Source organism: Gavia stellata, chromosome 2 (genome assembly GCF_030936135.1).
Source record: "Gavia stellata isolate bGavSte3 chromosome 2, bGavSte3.hap2, whole genome shotgun sequence".
NCBI classification, from domain to species: Eukaryota; Metazoa; Chordata; class Aves; order Gaviiformes; family Gaviidae; genus Gavia; species Gavia stellata.
In genome coordinates this window covers 41,706,446-41,730,515 of record NC_082595.1, presented here as the reverse complement: position 1 = coordinate 41,730,515, position 24,070 = coordinate 41,706,446, and the positions used below count along the sequence as shown (strand labels likewise).

Genomic DNA, 24,070 nt, shown 5'->3' with positions numbered 1-24,070 from the left:
AAGTGGGGCGAGGCAGCCGGACGTTATTGGTGAGTCAGCCGCGCCCGCCGCGCGGCGCGGCACGGCGGCGGGCGGGCGGAGCCTGGCGGCCCGCGCGCCCTGGCGGAGCTCGGCGGGCGGTGGGCGGGGCTGCGGCTCCCGCGGCGGAGAGCGGCTCGCCCCCTCCCCCAGGTCAGTGTTGGCGCGCGGCGGGAACCGCCTCGTCCCTCCCGCGGCGGCGGCGGCGGGCGGGCGCCGCGGGGAGGGGGAGGGGAAGGACGGCGGCGTGGCTGCCCTTGGCGGCTCCCCGCCCTTGGCGGCTCCCCGCTGCCGGTCGGAGCTGCGACGGGAACTCGTGCTAGGGGAGGGGGGGCTGTGTAGCCCCTGCTGGGACCCCCCGGAGCGGCGATGGGGGGGCGGCGGCACGGAAGCCTGTGGCCTGGGCCTGCCGCAGCGCCCGCGGGAGGACGTGGGGGAGCCGGGGCGGCCTCGCCCGCCCTTCCCGCCGGCTCTGATCCTGCCGCGAGTGGGAGAGCCCCGCGTCCCCCGCGGGCAGGGCCGTAGGCCGAGCGAGGAGAGGCAGTTTCAGGGGTGAGAAGGAGCCCTGCCCGCGGGAGGGAGGGGGTGATATCCCGCCCCATCCCTTCCTCCGCCCCCGGACTGCCCCTGCCGGAGCCGGAGCAGGAAGGCTGCCGGGCCGCTGCCTTGCCTCCCGCTCGCACTTCAGGTACTGCGGCGCCGCGGCCTCCCGGCCGCTCCGCCGAGCGCTCATGGGCGGTGGCGCAGCTGCGGCGGAAGCCAGGCGTTACGGAACAGGGGGGCCTGGCCCCCCGCGCGGTGACGCTCGGCCTGGCGGTGGCGTCTCCCCGCGCCCGCCAGGGGCGCCCGTCAGCTGCAGGGCGGCGGCCCCAGCGCCGCGGCTGCCGCTTCAGGCGGGGGCGGTGCTGGTCTCGCTCGTTCTGCGGAGGCGCGGCACCTTCTCCTCCCGATTGGCTCCCTGGCGGCCTGCTTCCCGCCCGCCCCGGCAGACAGCCAATGGGAGCGGGGCCGCTCCCTTCCCCCCGCGCATACCGGAGGGGTGCTCCCGGGGGTTGGGACTGCTGCCGCGGTTCTTCCCTCGGGGGAGGGGAGGGGAGGGGAGGGGAGGGGGCCGCCTGCTGCTGCTGCTGCTCCTGGGCGGCGGCCGGGAAGGAGCAGAGTGTGCCGGCAGCGAGGCGCGGGAGAGCAACTCCCTGCTGGCAGGCCCTTGGGGGTAGCCGGACCTCGGCGGATGAGGCCTGGGCGTCTCGCCGCTGCGGGGCCCGCGGCACGCGGGGGGGCCGGGCCGGTCTGGTCTGGTCTGGTCTGTCCGCCGGCAGAGAGGGCACGGTTTATTCTTATGTCTTGCTGGCTCTGACGCAGTAAGCTTGGACTCCCGGCTGGAAAGGCAACGGGTGTGAATAAAGTGTCTTGTATTAAAGAGACGTTGGAAAATAAAATGCGGATTTGTTTCTGCTGTTCGGGGATGGCACCCGCTGTCTTGTGGTAGCTCTTTATCCCGCTTATTTCTTGGATGGCTTTATTCCTCACTTCCTGGCTAGGTGCCTCTGCTGCTACAGATCTGGTGTTAAGGCTTCTCAGTGGAATTTAGTCTGTATGATCACTCTTTCCTTGTAACTTGCTGTAAGCCTGTACAGTTGAAAAATCACTTCTGGGATCACTGTGAGACACAAGGTTTTGTTGGCTAGGAAAGTATGGATTTACCTGGCATTTGTGAGTCTTTTTCCGCTAGTTACCCTGCGCTACCAGAGACTCATCCCCTTGTCCTGGCTGTCAACCACCTTGGGTTACAGTTGCTGAGTTTTTCAGCTCTCTTGATTATGTGGAGGTAACAGGCCTTTAAAAAGGTAAATGTGCCTTGTCCTGGGCAGAGTCTTCTGGGTTGCTTTTTAAGTACAGGGCAAGTTTAAAATTAAAATAATAATTAATTTATTCTAATAAGTATGCAAACAAGAGGCTTACAAATGGGGCAAAAAGCTACAAGCAACGAGCATATAAAATTATGCCCAATATCAATTACTTATTCTGTGGTAGCCTAAAGGTGTTTTATGTCTTTTTTTTTTTTTTTTTTTTGTAGAATTGTGTGCCTCTCTCACTAGAATTAGTGTACTCCCCTTCCATTAAGTTATGTCAGGGTGAGGTTTGGTTTGGTTTTGTTTCAAATTGTATGTGTATTGCGCTAGCATCTAGGTATCCTTGTCAGGATGGAGGGCTTGTTCCAGTTGGCACACAATGGTTTGTTCTCACAAGAAAATGCTTATTTGAGCCATTATGTTAAATGTATGGGTGGTATTGCAGATTCTTCTTCACACAGTTTTTAAAAAATATTCTGAAATTGGCAGTTTTTTTCAAAATATACAACTTAATGACTACTTTTTTGTTAATAATTTGCTGAAGATGGATTTTGTGTCACGAGGAAAGTGTTCGTGGTTAATAAAAGCAGATGGGGCAGGGACTTGCCACTGCGATTTTTCAGCAAATGAAACACACCCATTGAGGTATTCAGTGTTCTGTCTGTGAATACTTTTAAAGTTTGTTTGATTAGCTCATACAACGTAGCGTAAATATAATAAGCTTGCTCTTAGTCTGGAATAACATAGTAAGGACACTGTTGTGTTTCCATCAACACAGGTAGATCTGCAAGCAGGCCTTGCGGTCCCTTTTGCACCAGTGTGTACTAGCAGGATTAAGACCGTAACCTGATTGACTCGGCTCTCACGCCAGTCAAGACGGACAAACAGAACTGGATTCGTTGTTGGCTGTTTGCGATACAGCAGTTTGAGCTGATGCTGATCAGTGTGTGTATTCCGTAGGTGACATTCCCATACAAGCACATAGTAATCTATTGTTTTTACTATTAATAAAATAATGATTCACAGAGTCTGATGTCCTCTTTAAGGTGTGTGCTTGCTCATGAGTAATTTCATCAGTGGGATTACTGGGAGTGCAGAGTGCTACACAGAACGAGCAACAGAAGGAAAAGATTTCTGCTTACATATTGAAATAGCAACCAATTCTACTCTTTCACCATGTGTTGCAAGCACACAGCTCAATAATGTGTTTTGATCTTAGAGTATTTCCATAGCATTGAAAAAAAGCTCTTTAATCCCACCAATGTTTATGTGCTTGGGAGTACTAACACATGCAAAAGGAATATGGATCACCTTTTAGATAAGAGGAAAATAATATTATTTCTTTCCAAAAGATTGATGGATGATTTTTTTTTTTATTTTAAATACAGTTCTGAGGGAAGCAATGAGACTGAAACTTCTGCGCCTTCAGACTAGATCTTTCCACGGTCTAACAACAATATGCCAAAGCTTTAGTAAAACTGGACGTCCACTATTACAACTGGATAATGAGGTTGACAGAACAGCTCATAGAACAGAAAAGTCTTGGAATTTGTATGCTCTGAAAACTGTTTCCCCTTGTTTGACAAGTCGATGTGTGCAAGTCAAGAATTGCCAGTTGCTCCAAGGAAACATATCAGCTTTGGGAAAAAATGTTTATTATCAGAGTGGGGAGGTTTTTTTTCCACCCTGGAAACATTTTGGTGTGGCGATGACGGAAAACTACAAGCTCAATACAGAGCACGTTAAAAAGTTTAGGAACATATCATCAAGATTTTACTCAGTTGTATCAGCTGGTAAAATTATTCCAAAACACAGCAACCAGCCAGTTAAGAGGCCACCGAAGGCACCAAGGACCAAGCAGCCATCCAGAACTAACCAACCACTGCTGTCAGACATGGAGGTAAAGTATAAAATTTGCAGTTTGTATAACTTTAAGGGAATGTTATCAAGTTAATGTAGATTCAGATTTGGGTTTAGATTGACATTTTAATGAAATTAACATGTTTATTTGGTGAGGAGGATTTCATTATTTACCCTAGTGTGGCCACAAAGAGGTTGGAACTCTACAAACGGAAACAAGCTTGGTAGAAAGTAGTGTGTCTGGTATTTTGAAAATGGAATGGAGGTTTACTAGCAATGTGTAAACAAAAGTGGTTATTAAAGCGGAAAGACAAAATCCATTAAAAATAATTTTAACCAGTGCTCTCAAATCACGTTTAATACTGAGAAACAAAGTCTAGCTTTCAGAGTAATTTAACTTTCCCTGGTTATCCTTGCTTGTTCAATTCTGCCCAGTTTTAAGGCTTCACACAAACAGAAGTCAAGATTAAAGTAAGTAGTATAAAATTTATATTCAGATTCAGTTTCAGATGGGAAACAGAGGTGCAGATGTAGCCTGTGTTATTTGAGGAAGATTATTCAATGTGTAGAAGTAGCATGTTGATCTCCAGACTCTTAGGTCTACAGAGTAACTGCAGCAACAAACTGTTTTGGGTAAAATGAGGTGTGATTAAGTAGAGCAATGCATACTTGTGGCTGTTTCTCCTTAAGATAGTTCTTTGCAAGCCTCGATACTAGCCAAGGCAGACCTTAAGCATACTTGAATATAAGATCTCCAAGGAAAATCCTGGTGTCAGAAGTGTTACTGTTCTCTTCAGGCTGCAACAACTGAGTTCTAAGGTATTGTTAATAAAGTAGTATTATAGATGAGACTGAAACAAGTATTGTTTCAAGAAATAGCTTCCACATTGCAAAAAATATGTCTATAACATGATCTACTGAATGTGAGCACAGAAACTGAAGTTCTAGTGCTTGCCTTCTCGTCATCTAAGCTTCTGTTTAATATTTTATTTGATGAGCGGGAGTATGCCTTAATGGAACATAAAGACTTCATTATAGACAATTTAGTTACTATTTGTATTTTCCCGTTGCTTTGAAAAAAGAAAGTGAAGGATATTAGTCCTGAAACATCATGTAATGTTTCAAGGTTGTTATTGATGCTATGATATTACATTCAGAGGTTGCTTCTTTTTGTTGTTGAGTGAATTCAAGTGACTTTTTTTTTAGATTCTTGAGGCTTTTAAATGGCAGCATGGAATGCAGTTTCTTTGCTTACATATATATGAAAATGTCAAGCAAGAAATATGCACTGCTATTTTTACTTTCTCCCATTGTGAAGAAATGGAGAAAATCTTGCCTGATATACTGAAATAATAATATACTTAGTGAGGAAGCTTCCACATGGCAAAATGCTATGCCAGAAATCACATAAACTCAGACCTAACAAAAACATTTGCTATTTTTGAATAAACCCCATGTGGTTTTGTCAGATATGTAGCCCCATCTACAGGGGTATGGTCAGGCTGTCACCTTGACTGCAGGCTGACAGTATTTTGGAATAAGCTTTTTTTTTTTAACCTGTTTGTGTATTTCCTTATAGATATGTAGTACAGAGAAATAACTTAAAAGATGTGGCTGGTTTCTGCAAGCTGTAGAGCAAATGGAGAATCCTTGAGCCTTTTTTCAGCGCGGCGTTGGTTTTGCGTAAATCCTGGTGTCACGAGAAAGCTGATCTTGCCTTCCTGTGCGTGTGTGGAGGTCACCAAGAGCCCTCCAGTAACGCAGGCCCTATTGCCAGAGCAATTACCTAGGGGCAGGCTGCTGCCTCTTCTTCCCAGTCTGCCCCTTGAGACACTAACTTTGGGCCCACTCCTGAGGTTCTCAGCTAGGTGAATCCAGAGCATCTCTGGTGTTTTCTGTCTGGGAGGGCCTGACAGTTGACACCTTTCTTTTGCAGAGCAGTCCGTGAATGAGGTCCTTCCCAGCCCTCCCCAGCACTGGTCTTCATGTGTTGTTTACAGGAGGAGTGCTGAGCACCAGCAGTGATAAAGGGTCATAAGACCAGTTTTTCAGGATAGTTGGAGGAGTTAGTTGAAAGCAGTTAACTGGTTTAGTCAGTCCATCAGTGAGTAGTACCACTACTCCCTTTAGTTAATGCTGTAAGGTCTGATGGCATGAAAAGCCTCTGAGCTAATTTTTAATTTACTATAGCCATGTAGTCTAGAAAAAGCTTGAAAATCAAGTAAAGATGCAATATTTATTATCCTTAAGATAAAGATTGATTCCTATGGTGATGTGAGGATTTAAGTTCATCCTACAGGTTTTCTTTCTTAAAATTTTTTGTACGCTTAAAGTGGAAGGGATGGGCTGAGGAGAATTATGGTTCAATGAGCCTGTGCAGTTGTTGGGGGTGTGATGATACAGAAAAGAAGTTGTTGAGGTACTTAGGATGGCTACTTGGATAGGTGCTGTGGTGCTCTGGATAGAATCTCAATGAAGCCCCAGCTGTAAGCAGAAAGGGGGAGGGTGGTGAATAGCTGGAGTTTCTTTCTAGCACCAGTACAGATGTTGTATTCTGTTCTTCTGATGTTTGCAGGTGAAAGTGACATAGCGGAAAGCATGGGATTAAGGTTGACCAGCCAGTTAACCAGTCTATTTTAGGATTAGCTGAATCACTCATTAGAATATAGACTTTTTTGGCTATATCTCCACCAACTGTCACGGGAGCTTAGACACCTAGAGAGCCTGTGGAGACATATTTTAGATGTCTTAATCTCAGATTACACCCAATCCAAACGTTTCCCATCAAACAAGATTTTACTGAAAAATTAAGTGAAACAGTGCATTCTAAAAACCCAAACTAGTGCATATCCAAAACGCTGTTTCAGGCGTTTAGTCTTAACAGCAAACTCCTGGTTTTAACTAAATATAAAGTCTTTACGTTAAAACTAAAATTGCAGCAGTAAGACAAAGTCTGTCCTGTAGTGCATCTGCCTTGAAATGAATAATAGCACAAGTAATAAACTATGGGAAGCATAGAGCAGGATGGAGATTTTCAGATTATATACTAGCTAGAAGGTAAGTTTGCTCCCTTAGCTCTTGACAGAAGAGTTTCATGGCAGAGCACATGTACAGCTTTCTGGAATAATCTGCAATATGTAATTTGCATTGGCAGTTTAGAGACTGAGAATGGATTTATACAGATGAAATTGTGATAATGCCACTTTTCAAAGGTACTACAGCAAGGGAACTGAAAATACAATTCTGTTCCACTGTTAACTCAGCCTCGTAGCATAGTCATGGAAATATGCCTACAAAATTGCTCGCTGAATATTGTAATTACTTTTAAAGTTTATTTTCTGTTAGTGATCAAAGAAAAGAAGGTTTAAATGAGTGGCCATGATTCTGATGACTGGTAACAGGCCCCCCAAGGAGTAGAACACCTTTTTAAGCCTTGCTGTTTGATAAAGTGTAAGTGCTGCGAGAATATAATTTGGATTTTAAGTTGAAGTGTATTGTGGATATAAATGCTTGCAGATGAGTACAGTTCTTTTGTTCATTTGTTGTTAGTTACATCCCCATTTGTATTAGTTACAAAAAGCTGGGAAGTGACTGATCCACAATGAGACACATTGCTTTCTGGATATCTTCCACTACATTGTACTGAAAAACATTATCATGGAACATACATGGTATCAGAACAAAGAAAGCCACTTAAAATGAGTAGTGGAATTTGTAAATCGGTTTATTGTAACTTGCCTGATTAATCAAGAAAATCTTTACACAGATGACTTTATGATTTCTTTTCCATGCATGAGTCGAGTCAGTCTCATTGCAAGTCAGTGTCGTTTTTCCAGTCATTTGTTTCAATATGGTTTTTTAGTTATTTACGATTGTGGAGACAATTGTATTGAGACAAACTCTGGCTGTTGTATACTGTTGGACTGTGGTGTCAGTTGAGACCATGTTGTTAGTGCAAGATTCCGCTCAGGGGGACGCTGTAGATCTGCAGCACCTACAGCTGGCCAGGAAGATCTGTGACTTTCTGTGCCACAACGGCTCATACCCCGGGGGTTACCTGGGCAGTGAGCTTTGTGCTTGGAAGAACGTGATGTTTGCTGTTGGAGCTTCTGTTTGATACGCAGGCTGGGATAGTTGAATTCCATTTATCTTTAAAAGATAGATCTTAAAGCTGGTACTGGGGGTGCCCTGCTTTTGATTTTGGTGGTCAGCCGAGTATGTCATAAGCTGTAGCATGGGACAGCAGTAGCAAGTGTAGCTCTGCTGTTAAAGCATTTGACTGGCATTCAGGGAAGAAGGGTTCCCTTTGTGGCTCTGTCACAAAGTTTTTTGGTGTGACTTACTCATGTCACCTGGTTTGATCTCAGTCTGTGATTTGCATTCCCACTTAACAGGGAGCAAGTAATCTCATGCATATTCGTACACTAGGTGGACAGCATGGCAATGATATCATAGAAAAGAGTGGATGAATGAAAAAATGTCACTCTCATGATAAATATGAGGCAAACAGTTGTCTTATGAACACCTTGCTTCAGCCTTTCCCTAACTCAAATCTTTATTCCTTTGGCACAGAATCTGATGCAGTGCACAGCCTTTGCAACAGCAGATGAATATCATCTTGGTAATCTGTGTCATGACCTGACTTCACATGGATATGTTGAAATAACAAGTTTGCCTAGAGGTAGATTTTTGAAACATATTAAAAGCAATGTTATACCTTGGGAAATGAAATACGTGTGAAGTATATAACTCATATATTCTTATTCTGGTAGTACCCTGGAATATATCATACTGCCTATAAAAGTACTGCTTTGCTTAAAAAAAACACAACTAAACCTTTCAGAATAGCAGTATAACCAGCACTTGCTATTACCCTATGATAATTTTTCCCAAAATTACAATTACACTGAAAGTATTGAAAAAATAGATTCATGCAAGAAAAATAAATTTGGAAATTTTCTGATACAAAGAATTTCTATAGAAATTTGCTAACTGAAAAAAATCTGAGTTTTCTTTATTTTAATTACTCTTTCAGTAATGTGATACCATAGTGCTTCAGCTGTCAAAACAATTTCATAATTTGAAGTGTTGCATCTTCTCTCCATAGCCACACTTCCTCTATCACTGAGGGTTGGAGAGAAAGGCATGCAAGAGAGAATCTTGCTGACTAAGTGAAATGAAAAAGATACAGCCATAAATGCTTAGCTCTAGTAAAGAGAATGCAGTTGATACTTCTTTTATTGGACCAAATATATCCTAGCAATTGTTGAATGCTTCACTTAGGCTTCAGCAAAATAATTGTTTCTGGTTTCCATACAAAATATCTCCTAAGACTTGAGAAAGTATGGCTTAGAAATAGCTGAAGTATACTACAAGAGGAGAAACAAATGGAGCTTTTTATAGCTGAAGGAACCTTATGCCCTAGAACAGCTGTGATTTTCGTAAGTTGGCAGTAGAATGTTGTTGGGTTTTTTTTTCCTTTGAATGAACAGATTATATGAGGCTAAAAGAATGACAGGTAGTGTTTATGGGCATTTCAGTAGAGGTTATCAAATATCTGGCTGCCTCTCAAACACTTAATAATCCAAGTGCAATAATATTCCAGTGGGTCTCTTTTAAACACAAGATTTACTAATGATCATCTTGCTCAGAAGGATGAACATGGAAAGACAACGTGCTGTAGAATATAGGCTTCATGTTCCTATGTAGTTTTTTTGTATTAAAACCAACACTGGTTTCACAGCTTCAGGATAGAAACTTTGTACAATCCCCAGCATGACTGTGAATTATTGTAAGGCAGATGTTGCTGTTGCTGGTATTTTACTCTGGAAATGTGTTTTGCCAGTTCTTTCATTTCTTCATGGTGTGTTTCTGGCTCCTCACAATAGATACTCCGTTTGTCAGAAGTTTGGAGGAAGTAACGATGAAAGGATGTTGGATTGTGCCAGCAGATCTGATGTGTTGTGGTGGTTGGCTTGTGCACGTAGCAGTGGTTGGTTACCAACTCAAACATTCAATCTTGGAAAATTGAAAAATACTAGCACACAGAAATCTAAATCAGCAATTAGTGTGTGGATTTGTTGCTTTGTAGTGTTCTTCCTAAGCATTATTCTTGTTCTCAACCTCTTTAAAAACATTTTAGAGGCAGATCCTGTATCTCCACTTAAAATGGACCAAATTCTCTTCAATTATGTATGTTTTGGCTGGAGTGGATAAATAAAGATAAGGGTGATATTTGAAAAGGCAAAAGAGAAAATGCAGACAAATGTTTCCTCCATGGTGAGCTCAAACTTCACACCCAAAACTTACTGTAGTGATTCATCAAACCATGTGTTTCTGAACTGGAATAGCAAGTGAAAGAAAAGTCTTTCAAGAGTTTATACAGACCAACTGTGTGGTCTCAATTCAGGTATTAGCAAAAGTATATCCGATACTTAACCATCTCTCTCTGCCGCCTTAATCTACCTGGCCTCTACAGCTTGAGCCGTAAAGCAGAGAGTGGAATTCGTACATGGGCTGAATTTGATGCCTTGTTGCATCACTTGTGATCTCTCTGCAAAGGGGTTGAACTTGTTAAGGCTTAGGTGTTAGGCCCTGCAAATTCCTCTTTGCGGAGTCTCACTTTATAATAGAGGTAGGGGGTTTTGCTGGTCTAGCTTCCACTAGTTCTGCAACAAAATGAGTTGTGCTGGAAGGTAGCCTTTTTTTGTCAAAACCACATCAGGACTTCTAAAACTTTGTCTGCATTAGTGAGTAGTACAGTGGAGCAGACCTGTAGGGAAAAAAAACAAAACCCTGTTTTGAGAACCCAGCATCCACATTTTTTAAGTTTCGGGGCATTCTACTTCCACTAGCTTAAGCCTGGTCCTTTGTAACAAATGCCTGTTAGCAGTTGGAGTACCACAGGTGCATTTTTGGAGCTCCTCTTTCAGTTTAATTTAATGCAAAAAAAATCCAGATTGTGTACTCTGACACTGTTCTGCCGTGCACATCAGAAGCGTGGTAAATGAGGGTGACTGGAAGATTTGTTTCAAAAGCACGCTTCTGATCCGAAGGAGAATGCAGATGTACCCTCTCCTGTCTTGGGAGTATGCTCTTTCAAGTTTCTGACTATCAGAGCAAAGTCAGCAAAATTTGAGTGCAGAGTAGTCCCTTGCTGTATAGAAAAGAGAGAGATCTCCTGGGCAAGCAGATTTGAATGGTTATTTCTCTGTAGCTGTGGGCAAACTTCCACCGTTTACTCACATTGCATGTCCTGTATTCTGTTCCTCGTTATTTACTATGCCCTGCATCAGTTTTCCCTTAAGTCTTTTGTTCTTCAAAACTGTTACATTTCATTAACTAAAGATTCCAGTGAAGTTCAACATAGTGGCTGAGTCTGTCTAGAGTGTGACACTTCAGAGAAGCAGTGTAGTTTGATATTGTAGTTGTTTCCTGGCAAGCATTTCCATCAGAAAAATAAAATACAGGACTGACTGATGCGTTGGCATGTAACTGTTAAACTGGAATTATATTATAGCTATCATGTTTAGAAGTTTGAATAATTCTTCAATTTTTTCATTTATTTCAAACTAGATGCTGCAAATGTTTTGGTGATTGGTACTGAGAAATCTGCAAAAGATGATGATTCTGGCATGGTTTTTTTCTTCAGGTAAGTTATAAATCATGCCCACAATATTGTTTTATTAATAGCAATGGTGTGAAAGAAGTAATGCAGCTTGCTAGATCATTGCATCATATTACCTCATGAAACTCAAGGAAGAACTGTCCAATCAGAATTATTTAAATGGTTAAAAAATAACTTACCTTCTCATGGTTTTTCATTAAAGTTTGGTTAAAAAGCAACTATTATGTAGTTTTTATGAAGATAGTATTAAGTTTCTAGATTCACAATGACAAAAATTGCCACTGTATGATTTGAGTATTGCATTGAAATACATTTAAAACAATATAATTACACCTCGTTTTTTCCTTGAATTCACAGGGAAGGGGCTGTTGTGTTTTGGAATGTGGAAGAGCAAAGTGTAAGTAAAGCAAAACTGTTCATTAAAACGTCGTAAGTGGATATTTTGTCAGTCCCACAAAGCCCAGCATGCTTGGGCTTTGTTCGGGAGCTTGGATCTCTCCATGAAGGAAAAGGACTGATTCTTCTAATGAGTGCAGGTGCTTGCCTGCTGCTGCCGTCGAGTCTGTGGGTTGCTGATGTATGACCTTTGAAACTTGACTTTCTGCACAAAATGAGCAAATATCTGTAAAATACAAAGTGGATAATTTTTTCTACTTGAGACCAAAAATCTGAAACCGTAATCTAGTGAGATTGACAAAAAGAAAATTCTTTAAGTTCTACATCCTGAAGAAGTAGATCAGAAAAATCGACCTGTGAATGGTTGTTCTAAAGGCACTAATGTAACAGAAAATGTGTGAGGAAAAAAAAGGATCATTCTAGAGCCATTTAAGTCAAAACTAGTCAAAACTTACTTTTGGATAACTTTGAAACAGACAAAATTTGTAAGCAACTTTTTAATATTGTTTTGTGTTTCTACCAGTTAGCAGTTCTCCTGAAGGAAGATTTTTATTGGTTGGTATAATTGTTAAAATATGTTGATATTGAAATTACATACCCCTTATGATAATTTGATACTCTTTGCTGACCAAGAGGGGTGTGCCACAGGCATATCTATTTTTATGAATATATTTATATAATTTTAAAAAATATATTGATTTTTATTACTGTAGTTAAATAAAACTGGATTCTAGATATAAAAAGTATCGACCTTATCTGTAGGCAGAGTATGTGAAATTAAATGGTGTATTAAATAGAGGATAGTAAGATGCACAGAAGTTCACAGGAGGGTTTTCATTAAGGTAAATGAAAGTACAGAGCAGTTGTTTTCAGACGTGAACAATTTCTGGATTCAAGTTAGCTTTTTCTGTTTCAGACCTGAAATGTTGCTGATTTCCTGTCTGTTTTGGGGGGTTTCAGTATCGGCTGGCCTACAAAAAGATACTAGTTCTCTCTTCAAACCTTGCCTGTAGCACACTTAGGATGCTATGGCTGTAACTACACTACTGATTCACAGGTATTACTGAAAAGTAGCTGACTAACTCCTGTTGATTTTTGAGTTGGGCACCTCTATCCACTGGAGTACTCTGAAAAATCTCATTTTGTTGTACATGCTTAAGTACCTTTGAAAATTTGATACCACGTTTTTCTTGTCAGTACTAGTAACTTCAGTTGGTCCCTTGCTAGCTTTATTTATAAAAGAAGAGGACAACTGCCTCTTTCTGCTTATTGAAATCACAGTCAAAGTTCTAACTTCCAAACAACGTGCTCAAATAGAGCAGGTATTTTTATGCACATGTTTTAACGAGCTGAAACAGACAAAAAAAACCTGGTCTGTAGAACAGAAACTGAAAGTAATTCAGTAAAACAGAACGTAGAGAATCACTGTGAATGGACAAAATTGCTTTTTAAAAGTACTCCAGAATGATTATTAGGAGAAGAAGAACTATTTTAAACTAACAGACACTTAACAGAAGTAATAACTACAGACTGATCATGAATAGAAATTTAAAATATAAAACACCGTTTTCAAATACCTGAGTAGGGAGGTTGTGCAACAGCTTCTCCACCAAAAATAGCAAGGGCAAAAAGCAAAACTAGCTTTGAGGTGGAGTTTCATCTGTTGTTTTTTTTTTTTAAAGGAAATTGTGTGACGTGATTGCCTGTAATAGCAAGAGTTAGCATTTAGTGAATCCAGAACATTTTCTTCTCATTAAATGTACTGTGTCACAGGTAGTCCCTTCTATAAAATTAGGCTGGGCTTAGAAGAAACTCACATCAGTCAGTGGAAGCCTTTGTATTACTCTGAATAGATAAAACAAAGCTGCCACTGAAATACAATTTCTCATTATCCAGAGCAATGGAAAAACTTTGTAAATATGCATATTACAAGACATGAATTTCACAGAATCTGTTACGGTCTGTAAAGCTTTTTTAAATCTTGCTCTGTACTGGCACTGGGAAGCCCGAGCTGGTTGTAGTTCTGGAAGGGACTGTTAGTCTATTAGCAGCATAATTATTACTGTATTAGTAATGACTTCACAAAGCCAGCTAGAGCACCTGGATCCAAGTGAACGCACGCTTGAAGTCTGGCATCCTACATTACAGATTGGCTATAAATTCTGGCATTGTTTTAGCAGGGTTTGCATTGCTGAACTGTCCCTGGACACAGCATAGCTGGTTGGCCAAGCTGACTGGCCTAACAGCAGATGCTTCCTTGCTTAAAAAATGAAAATAACTTTTCATACCCTTTTTTACCGTAAGACTTGGAATATATGGCAGGTACTAGTCATGCTAATATGAAATTCAGGATTACGAAACAAGCAGTTGCAGCTGTAGGGTTGGGGGTTTTTTAGTGAAAAAAGTTATTGTGTCTTACATAGATAGTATCACCAAAATTCTTGAAAGCAATGAAGAAAGCTAGGACTGAAAAGAAAATACCTCTTGCAGGTGATCCAACAGATGTTTTTAGAGTACTTAACCTGGAGAATATGCTTCGTGAACAATTCAATAGCATACAGTTTTGCACTAAAATATTAACTATTTCCTGTTGTTTTGAAGAGAGAGTTTTAAGTATGACTTAGAAGATGATTCACCTCTTTAAAGAATTTAGGCATCAAAAGTGTATTGTGGCGTTTTGTTTTGGTTTTTTAATTGGCTGTCGTGTAGCTGAATGTCTTTTAAAAACCTGTAGGTGAGTGCTTATTTTAGTTCAGAATTTGTTCTAACTGCAGAATGATTTTTACGAGGGGAGCCTTGTAGCACATAGAAAGGAGTAAGGATGAGGGATCCTAAGTCAGACATTAGAGGAGAAAGTTTTATGAGAGAAAAGGGCTCTTTCTTCCTGCATCAGGTTTTAGTGAGCTTGAGAATAAAATGACAATGAGATTACTTTTGCAAATAAAATTGCACGTTTAACTGTTTACAGGGTTGAATGTGGGCAGCTGAAACCATTTTTACAGACTTATGTAGTGGTAAAGGATTTCTGTAATACAACCCAACTTCTGGTAGCTGAAACAAAACTATTGATTTTAGCAGCAAACTAGTCATTTTGGCAGAAACAGCCACCTGCCCTAAAAGATCATTCCCACACTCAGACACCTGCCAAAATCTTGTTCAGCTCCTTGTTACAATACTGAGTAAGTCCACATTGTCTTTACTGCTGCTGTGATTAATCCTTACCCTGTTTTATATATGCAGATGTTAAATGACACTTTAGTCTTCACAGATTCCTTGCAGTTGTTCATAACCACAAATTCTTCCACACAGCTACAGATAGCTTCAGAATTAAACTGTGTTAATAATCCTTCATTACTTAGCACACCTGTTTGTTGTTGTTTAAATAACTTCAGTGTGAAAGTTGCATTCATCAACCTATTACATGCTAGATCTTTGTAGAGTGATAGCATACGGCATGGTAACTGTTCCTATGTGTGCAATTGTCTTTTTCTTAGATGAAGAATATCATGCGAGTGCTAGAACAGCATGAAATTCAGCCATATGAAGTTGCACTAGTCCATTGGGAGAATGAAGAGATGAACTATAGAACAGGAGAGTAAGTATCTTCAGGCACATTTGATATAAAAGCTAATTAGATGTCTAAAACAAATTCAAGCAAAAGCAGCTAGTAGAAATATAGTTTTCCTTACTCTTTTTTCAAATGAGCAAAATAAGGAAAGGAGAAAACAGTAAAACTAAATTGACAAATTTTGCTGAACTGCTAAACTTGTACGTAATGGCCTTTGTGACTTGGTTATGCACTAGATTTTGTAAACTATGAAGTTCCATGTCCACACAACTGAACATGTTCTTCAGCAATCCCAAACAGAAACTATGTACCTCATAATAATGCATATTTATTGTTTTTCTAAGACAAATCTGATTTTAAAGAGGATTTTCTTTATAAGCTTTCCTTAGTGCCCTCTGGGTTCATATATAAAGGTGTAACTCTGCACATACTTCACTTCCTAGGGAAGTTAGAACTTGAATACTGTGGAAAGATAAACTTGGCAAGTTGTCTTGCCTTGTTAAATAATGTTTTTTCATCATGGGGAACAAATGATCTCTACAGAAATATTTGTCAATGTAAATGATTGGAAAATTACAGATAATTTTTATAACAGCACCAAAAACCAACTCCTAGACAGGACACTGTAACACTAGGAGCTGAGCTAATGAGGTTGAGTTTATTTAAGGTAACCTGGTAAGAGGACAGGTTTTTGGGTTTTTTTCCTGGCCATTTGAAAACTGCATGTACTACCCAGTTGTGCAATTTGTGATTCCGGAGATAATTCCACTGTGTTTATGTAAGTTTCGTAGTGAGATTGACATAATAAATTGAATGACTCCCGTGCCCCTTTTTCTTTGCTGCTGGCTCCCTATGCAATAGAGGTTTCAGGGGAAGTAACATCATAGCAGGGAGGGAGTGATGCTGATAGAAGTGACAGAAGAAAAGGAAAACAGAAACAGAAAGTTAATACAGGAGATAGAGAGCGTGAGAGAGGCCAGTATCCTGCTTACTCTGAATTATCTGTGTGTGTATGTAGTAATGCTGTAGTTGCCATTATAGCTTGATGCATTTTCATTTAAACCTATAAAATTTAGTCATAATATTACTTAGACTGAGGAACTAATTTTCAGTGATTTTTTTCGGTTCTTGTCAGGTTGAACATGAGTAAAATGCAAGGATGAGGATGATACCCATATAGATACGGCATGCTTTATATAAGTAAACAACCAACCTTTCTTGCATTGTTGACTGTTCTTTAAATGTGCCTTTGCTGGTGTCTTAATCAATGATGATGCTTCAATCCTGTTTTAACAGAGGTCAGTCAAAGCTTCATAAAGGAGAAATCTTGTTAAATTCGGGGCTGGATAGTGATGAAGTTGTTCTGCAGAAGTTTGCCTTTTCAAATGCCCTTTGTCTTTCTGGTGAGTTAATACTGCTTTTAATATCAGCCTATGCTACAAATTTTGTGAAATGTCATTACAAGTAGGACTTGTACAGTGACAGGTTGGAGGAGACTCAGTGTCGGTTTTAGGCAAACTGTGTAAAGATTGATTGTGCTTCAGTGGGAGGATTCGTTTTCAAAGCCTTTACCTTGTTTTCTGTAAATTAGAATTACCTCGTTCAATGTAAATCATCTTGAACAAAGCACATTAAGAAACATACCTTGCAAAAGATACACATTCTACTGAGCATCCTGTTCTGCACCCTTGAGAACTATTGTAGGATAGCAACGAGTGTGGAGTCCAGTATTAGAAACCTGTCAGTAATCTTAGGTAATTCATCCTGACATCATTTCCTCTAATAGAAAAATCTAGATGCCAGCTAAAGAAGTGATTCCGAGCTGGGAAGGTGTACCAGTATCAAAGGTGTGGACCAGCGTCACAGTTAATGTTTTCCGGGCTTATTAGCCGTGGCTGTGTGCCATAGGTGATGCTTCTGTCAGGAGGCAGCGGGAGGCACTGGGAAGAAGTCAGACTCAGCAGTGGTGCTGCTGCTTGAGGAAATACACATCTCTGATGCTTCAGACCTCAGATGAGGTAGGAAGTGGAGTAGAAGCAAGCAGCAGTAAGGCCATTCTCAAAAAGACTTGTAAAGGAAATCTGGTCTGTCTGCCCCTACTGCTTTTAGGGTAAATTACAGGATTCCTGTAGTATTTGGGGAAGTGCACCTTTAAACAGAAGAGACATCGAGAAACAGAATGCATGTTTTTGAAGTGATACACCATTAGATCAAGGAGTACAGCATAACTAAATGGTTCTTGACTGTTGAAGGAAGAGCTATTGAGAAAAAAAGTCTTTAGTTCTCTATAGTTTTCCTATTCATAAAGGAAGAGTGGTGCCACATACGATGGAGAAAGGGATTTATTCCCAGGAGACAACTGGTAACAATTTATGTTAGTGTGAGACATGCACATCATAGAGGAAGATGGTTCAATAATGTTCAATAAAAATAAAGGATGCAAGTCTAGTCCAAGTCAAATTCATGACACAGCAGACCAACCTCTGTCAAATAATTGGTGATAGCTGAAATGCCTATTGGCTTTTTTTCATGGGCTAAATTAAATGTCATTTCAGTCACTGACTTGGATTAGGCCTCTGTATCCAAAAGATGAGTGTGAAAAATGCTCAGTGTTGGATTTACTATCAGTGTCCTGACTAGATGACAGTATCGATTACTATCACAAAAGAGTTCATTTTGAGAAATAAATCTTCCCTGATTAATTTTTCTGAGTGAATAGGGTTAATTTTTGATCTGTTACTACCTCATTCTTGTCTGGAAATCTGTGGACTAAAGAACAAAGGCCTGAGTTATATCATCTTCCTGTAGAAACATCTTTCCAGACTCAAGTTGATGCATAGTAGAATTTGTGTTGCCATTGCCTGTGCTGAACAGCTTCCATAGAAGAGGAGTTACAACTTTAATGGACAGTATATTCGCCTAAAAACAAAGTGGGAGATTGCTTAAGTTTGAATTTAGCTTCAAAGTACAGGCGGTGTGTCTATACAAGCTAACGCCTCACGGTTTGAGCATGCTGTGCCAAATACTGGACAAATGGAGAATGAGAGTTCTGCAGGACACTAGAAATGCAGTGGACTCTTGAGTGGCACCACATGAAGTCAGCCGGACTCCAGCATGGCTTATTATCTCCAGCCTCCTTGGAATGTAATTTGCAAAGGCTTCGTACATATGGTAGAGCGCTTAAAACACACAACTTTTGAGCTGAAGCAAAAACTCTCCAGGATCTGGACTGATCATTTGGAGAAGAGAGCTGCATTCAAGGTGGTTCTGCATGCAGAGCTATCAGTGCCCAACCCAGATTTGTCATAGATGTATGAACATTGATTGTATAATACTAACAGTAACTTGCTACAAATAATGTTTGTATGTATCAACGTGTCTTGAAGTAGCATATTGGCAGATTTAAAGTTATGATTACTGGAAAGCATACATACCTCTCACAGTGTTCTGCTTTGTCACCTCTGTGTTGCAGTAAAGCTGGCTATTTGGGAGTCGCTACTGGATAACTTTGTGGAATCTATCCAGTCAATTCCTGAGGTGAGGTCTTGTTTGTACCTCTCCCCTCCTTTTCTCCTATGTTTTGTAAAAGGTCAGTCCAGATACAGCTGAGGATATGGATAAAGCAATTGAAAGCTTAACATATTTGATGGTAAAGCCATCAACATAGAGAAGCTCAGAACACCTGCAAAGTGGTGGGACAAGAAATCATCAGTCTTTAAAGGGTTCTGCACTGGAATAATGTTTCCCATGTTTTGCCACTGTTGAATGTGTATGCGTAACAGGACAAGCAGCATGTAAAAACCTGGCCAAACACAGTGTGTGGCAGCTTGGGCTGAAAGTAATGTGCTTTAGCTTGAATATAATGAAGAGTTTGAGTGAATGACTTAAACCACAGTTTTTCATGAGACCTAAAGTACAAAGTCCATACAATGTTGCATATAAAAATGGGATTTGTAGGGTTCAAAAGAGAGATCATTATTTTTCTATACTTTTTTAATGAAGGAAATAAATGATAATACATTGTTTATTGTAAGGAAAAAGTCTACAAAAAGGCTGAGTAGTGGCAAGGTAAAAAAAGAACACTGTCATGACTTAAAAAAAACAATAATAGGAAGAAAAAACAAACGATCTCTTGTTCAGAAAATCATTCCTAGAAGATGTTCCAGGATTTTGTATTGATACTGATGGCATACTCAGTGATTTATTGAAAAACCTGGATGAACAGTTGCATGGTGATACTCTTAGAAAGCTAGATAAGCAAGGCACTAAGCAAACAAAACTCAAATGTTAGTATGATACGCATTCACATTTTAACTCATATACATACTTCAGGCTGTAGAACTCCAGAATTCTAAATTTCTAGTACATGCTACTTGATCAAGCAGTGAAAAACTTTTATTACTTTGCAGATACTGAAGTCACGAAAGAAGGTGAAACTCTCTCATGCAGATGTAATGCAGAAAATTGGAGAACTCTTTGCATTAAGGTAACTATTTTGGTTACACCCAAGACATTGTATTACACAGAACTTGAAAATTAAGTTGTGCATGATACAAAGACCAGAATACAGACTAAATGCAGCAGGGTGGAGCAGGGGGGAATTCCTTCAATGTTCTTTTGACAGGAGGCTGTGTGTGCTGTTATATTAGTCAGAGGACACACTGGCTCCCCATCTCACCACTGGCATCTCAGCTACAGACAGGCATTAAGCAGCATATTGTAAATGGCCGAATTCCACACCCTTTTCCCTCCCTGGGTCCAGCAATGCATGTCTCATAACCAGTAATTCTACTAGATACTAGAGTATGCAGAGGATACCAGGAGGAAGCACGGGGGGTAGGTAGAACTGTTAACTATGGCCTAGAGTTAGTAAAACTTTTCTGTGAGTTCTTTTCTTCCCTTCATTACTGAGAAACCGCTGCTACACTGTAAGAATTTAATGGGGGTTTTTTCCCTCTCTAGTGAAACTTGGCCATTGGGAATAGAGTGTTACACCCTCTTTTACAAAAAAAAAAAATAATCAGGGAAGGAAGAGGTAAATTTAAAAAGCAATTCCTATTTTAAACATTGGATTTTTATATCCCTACTTGAAGGACTGATCAGTAATGAACAATGATATTCTAAGCCTCCAAAGACTTATGTGAGCAGTAGTTGAGGGTGGAATATTTTAGCACTTGGCTTTTATAATGTTGAGACAATAGCCTGGTTCTGAAAGGTGTGATGTGCTCACATAGCCAGCATGCAGTGCCAGTCACACTTAAGAGTTCTGAGATACAAACAAGCTGTTAAGGAGCTGCCCAATAACTTGAATTCATGTACTACTTCAGCTTCAGTGAGGTGCTAGCATGGTCAAGGACTTCTCTGCAGATATCAAAAGTTAAGGAATGTGACAAGTTGAGGAGGCAATGTTGCCTTAAAGCAAAAGTCATTTATGCTCAAAACTGTTACACAGTACAGTATTCTCAGAAAATTTTCAGGAGATGTTACCAATTTTAAACAATCACTATAATTGTGTTTTTATTACGAAAGGAGATTCTTTTTCATATTTTACTTAAAATTATGAGAGAATTTTCATGTTTCTTTTAACTGCTATGTAAATATTTGCTCCTGTATTCACCAAAAGGAAGTTTGAACTACTGTAGTACCCGTTCTTTTTAGACACCGTATAAATCTGAGTTCAGACCTGCTAATAACACCTGACTTCTACTGGGATAGAGAAAAACTGGAAGAGCTTTATGACAAGACTTGCCAGTTTCTCAACATTAATCGCAGAGTTAAGGTAGGTGTCTTACTGTTACGAGAATTTTCGACGCTTAGATCAGCTGTCTTTGGCTCAGCAGTTTTACAGACTGCTCCATGAATTTCTGTTTTAATTGTACAAACTGAATAAAGAATAATAGGATCCTATACCCTATCCCCTCTTCCATGTGTTCATAACCCACTCACATCTTTTACCCAGTTTAGGTTAACAACCCTGCCTCACACAAATGGATTGTCTATTTCCTGAGCCACTAAATTAGGCTTTAAATAGTTATAAGAGGAGGAGATTTAATTATTGTTCTGATATGCGTGCAAGAAAACACGTTAAAAAACTGAGATGTGAAGCAGTCTTCTTACTGATGTGATCATTTGGGTCAGTTCATTGAAGGGCGACATAATGCTTACTGCTAACCAGAATAAGAAGCACGAAAACTACCCCTTCTGGTGGTACAGCAACCTTAAATATTTAGTTACTTTTGAGGCATTTCAATAAGCTGTATCTTCTTTTGCTTGTGCCTGGTTTCATGAGTAGATATCACCCAGAAGCAGTTTAATACCTGCAGATGCATATCTAAATTTCTATTATTTTTGTGAACCTATTGAAGTAACAGACTCATTTATATTGAAACTTCTGTTGCTTGTGCATGTTGCCTTACAGGACTTTCTGTTCTATTCTTTTGCAGAAGAGTGTTAACACCTTTCTAGTTCTGTTCAGTGAGCCCTTCTGTGGATTGTGTACTGTATTTAGTGATCTCATTCCACTTAAAGAATCCAGATTTGCCATATATTTGGAATCTCTTGCAGGTAATGAATGAAAAGCTTCAGCACTGCATGGAGCTGACAGACCTAATGCGAAATCACTTGAATGAAAAGCATGCTCTACGTCTCGAGTGGATGATAGTGATACTCATCACCATAGAGGTTGGTGGGGTTTTTTCCACTATCATACTGAAAATGTAATAACAAGTGTAATTTATATACTTCATAATTTGAGAATCAAGATTATTTTATTAATGTACTGTACAAGGGGATTAGTCTTCAGTTCTTTGCAAGTGACTTTTGAATTGCAGCTATAGTTATTTTTCAGATTATTTTATTTAGTGTAAGCTGTTTTAAGGATTATTAAATAAAAATTTGTATCACTGTGTTTGCTATTTCACAGGTTCTGTTTGAACTTGCAAGGGTAGTTTTCTGATGACAGAATAAACTCAGGAAGAAGAAAACTGACAAAACCATAAAGACCATATGGCCCAGAAAATTCCTGTCTATCATATGCTTCTGGAAAATTAGTGGAATTGTGTCTCGTGATAAATATGTACACCAGCTACTCAAATAAAATAAAAAAAATCAGTCTGTGAACATTATTCCCAACTGCTGTACTAGTGATGTTACAGAAGTCTTAATCTATGGATGCACTAGTGTAATGCCAAAATACTGATGACACATTTGTGGGGGAAGTTTTCCAGTGAGTAGGCCCAGATGCATGCAGGACTGATGCAGGGAGAGGTTCAGCTTTGTCTCCTTAATAAGCAGGGACAGAAGGATGGATCCCTTCTGTGCTGACTGTATTAATTTGGTGAAGGACTCTACTGCCTTGTCCCCTTGACAGTTAAAATGATGCTGACTACTTACTTAGTTACTTCATGCATTTCTGACTGATGATGAAATTTTCCCTCATTTTCCCCAGCTCCTTGGATAGCCATGACACTGTCCCAAGGTTAGAAACAGTACTACTGTTTGTTCTCCTTAAGTTACCTGGCATGATTTTAATATACCTGGCAGCTATATTTAATGTTATGTTCTACCCCATCACAAAAAGGTATTTACATACTTACATGGGAATACATTTATTTAGAAGGTATTTATATGAAAGGGGAACTAGCTGAACTTTATCTGAGGTCACAGGAAGCTGTAGCAGAATGAGAAACTAAAATAAGGTTCACAACATTTCTCTACTACTACTAGACTGTCCACCTTACCCTATTACCTGATTCTTACAAGTCGCAAGGAGTGAATTAGCATAGGGTAAGATGTCTTAATTATCCTTAATTATTATTCCTCTAAGTTTTGGGGTTTTTTTAATGTATTTTTAGTCTACAGGTCTGTAGATTAATACCTCCAGAATGTTATCACTTACTTACTCTTAGGAGAGGATGAGGGGATTTTATTCCCCAGCAACTTCTCTTTCTAAATGTGTTTTCAGGAACTGCTACACAACTGCTGTTTTATCACCTGTTTCAAAATCAGGTTAGTCCAGTGCATTGCCTCAGGAACATAACCTAACCTAAGAATTTTGTTAAAAGCTCCTGAAGCATCATTAACAAGCCATGATGACTAAATTCAGGCTCGAAGAGTGATTATGTTTGCAGTAGCTTACTGCTCTCTCTTCACCTGAAAACAGTATTTCCAAGTGTGATACTAGATTCCTGTTGAATACATCAAACACATACATGGGGAAGAAAATAGAGTCAGGCAGAGCTAGGAAAAACATCCAACTACATACCCATCGTTTTGCCATAAATTATGTGCCATGGGAGCCTCTTAAGAAGCAGCAGCTCCTCTTCAGAGTAGGCTTTCTCCTCAGAACACGTCATACCTGGAGGTCTTGGTTCTGGAACAGCTCAGCTACCACTGCTCTGAATTGCTGAGAAGGTCTGAACCGTCAGCCCCACTCACGGAAGTGAATTGGTCAGGAGAAGGGCTTGGTGACAAAGTCTTACAGTATGCTATGGAACAGCTCCTCAGCACCAATCGCCTGACTTACACAGGGGTATTACAGAAATAGTACATTAGGTCTTTTATGCAGTAGAAGAACTTAGCAAGCACCACTTAATTCCAGTAACAGATAACTGGGTTACATTTTAATTGTAATTTTTCTAGCAAACATTTTTCATCCCTTTAGACAAATAGGCTTTTTTCCCCCTCATTTGAGTGCAACACTTGCTCTCATGAACGCAAGTTCCCATTCACCTGACATTTAATGTTTCA

At 40.2% G+C, this 24,070-nt stretch overlaps 1 protein-coding gene across 1 annotated transcript; it reads left to right on the top strand.

Moving 5' to 3' along the window:
• Window positions 1–138: 138 nt before the first annotated feature.
• On the top strand, window positions 139–22,042 carry RMND1 (required for meiotic nuclear division 1 homolog). Its single transcript, XM_059834885.1, has 11 exons — window positions 139–171; window positions 3,260–3,771; window positions 8,304–8,412; window positions 11,307–11,382; window positions 11,716–11,755; window positions 15,249–15,349; window positions 16,619–16,725; window positions 18,795–18,859; window positions 19,732–19,808; window positions 20,981–21,101; window positions 21,887–22,042. The coding sequence occupies exons 2-11, from the start codon at window positions 3,274–3,276 to the stop codon at window positions 22,040–22,042; spliced, it is 1,350 nt and encodes a 449-aa protein (XP_059690868.1). The 5' UTR covers window positions 139–171; window positions 3,260–3,273.
• The last annotated feature ends 2,028 nt before the right edge of the window (window positions 22,043–24,070 follow it).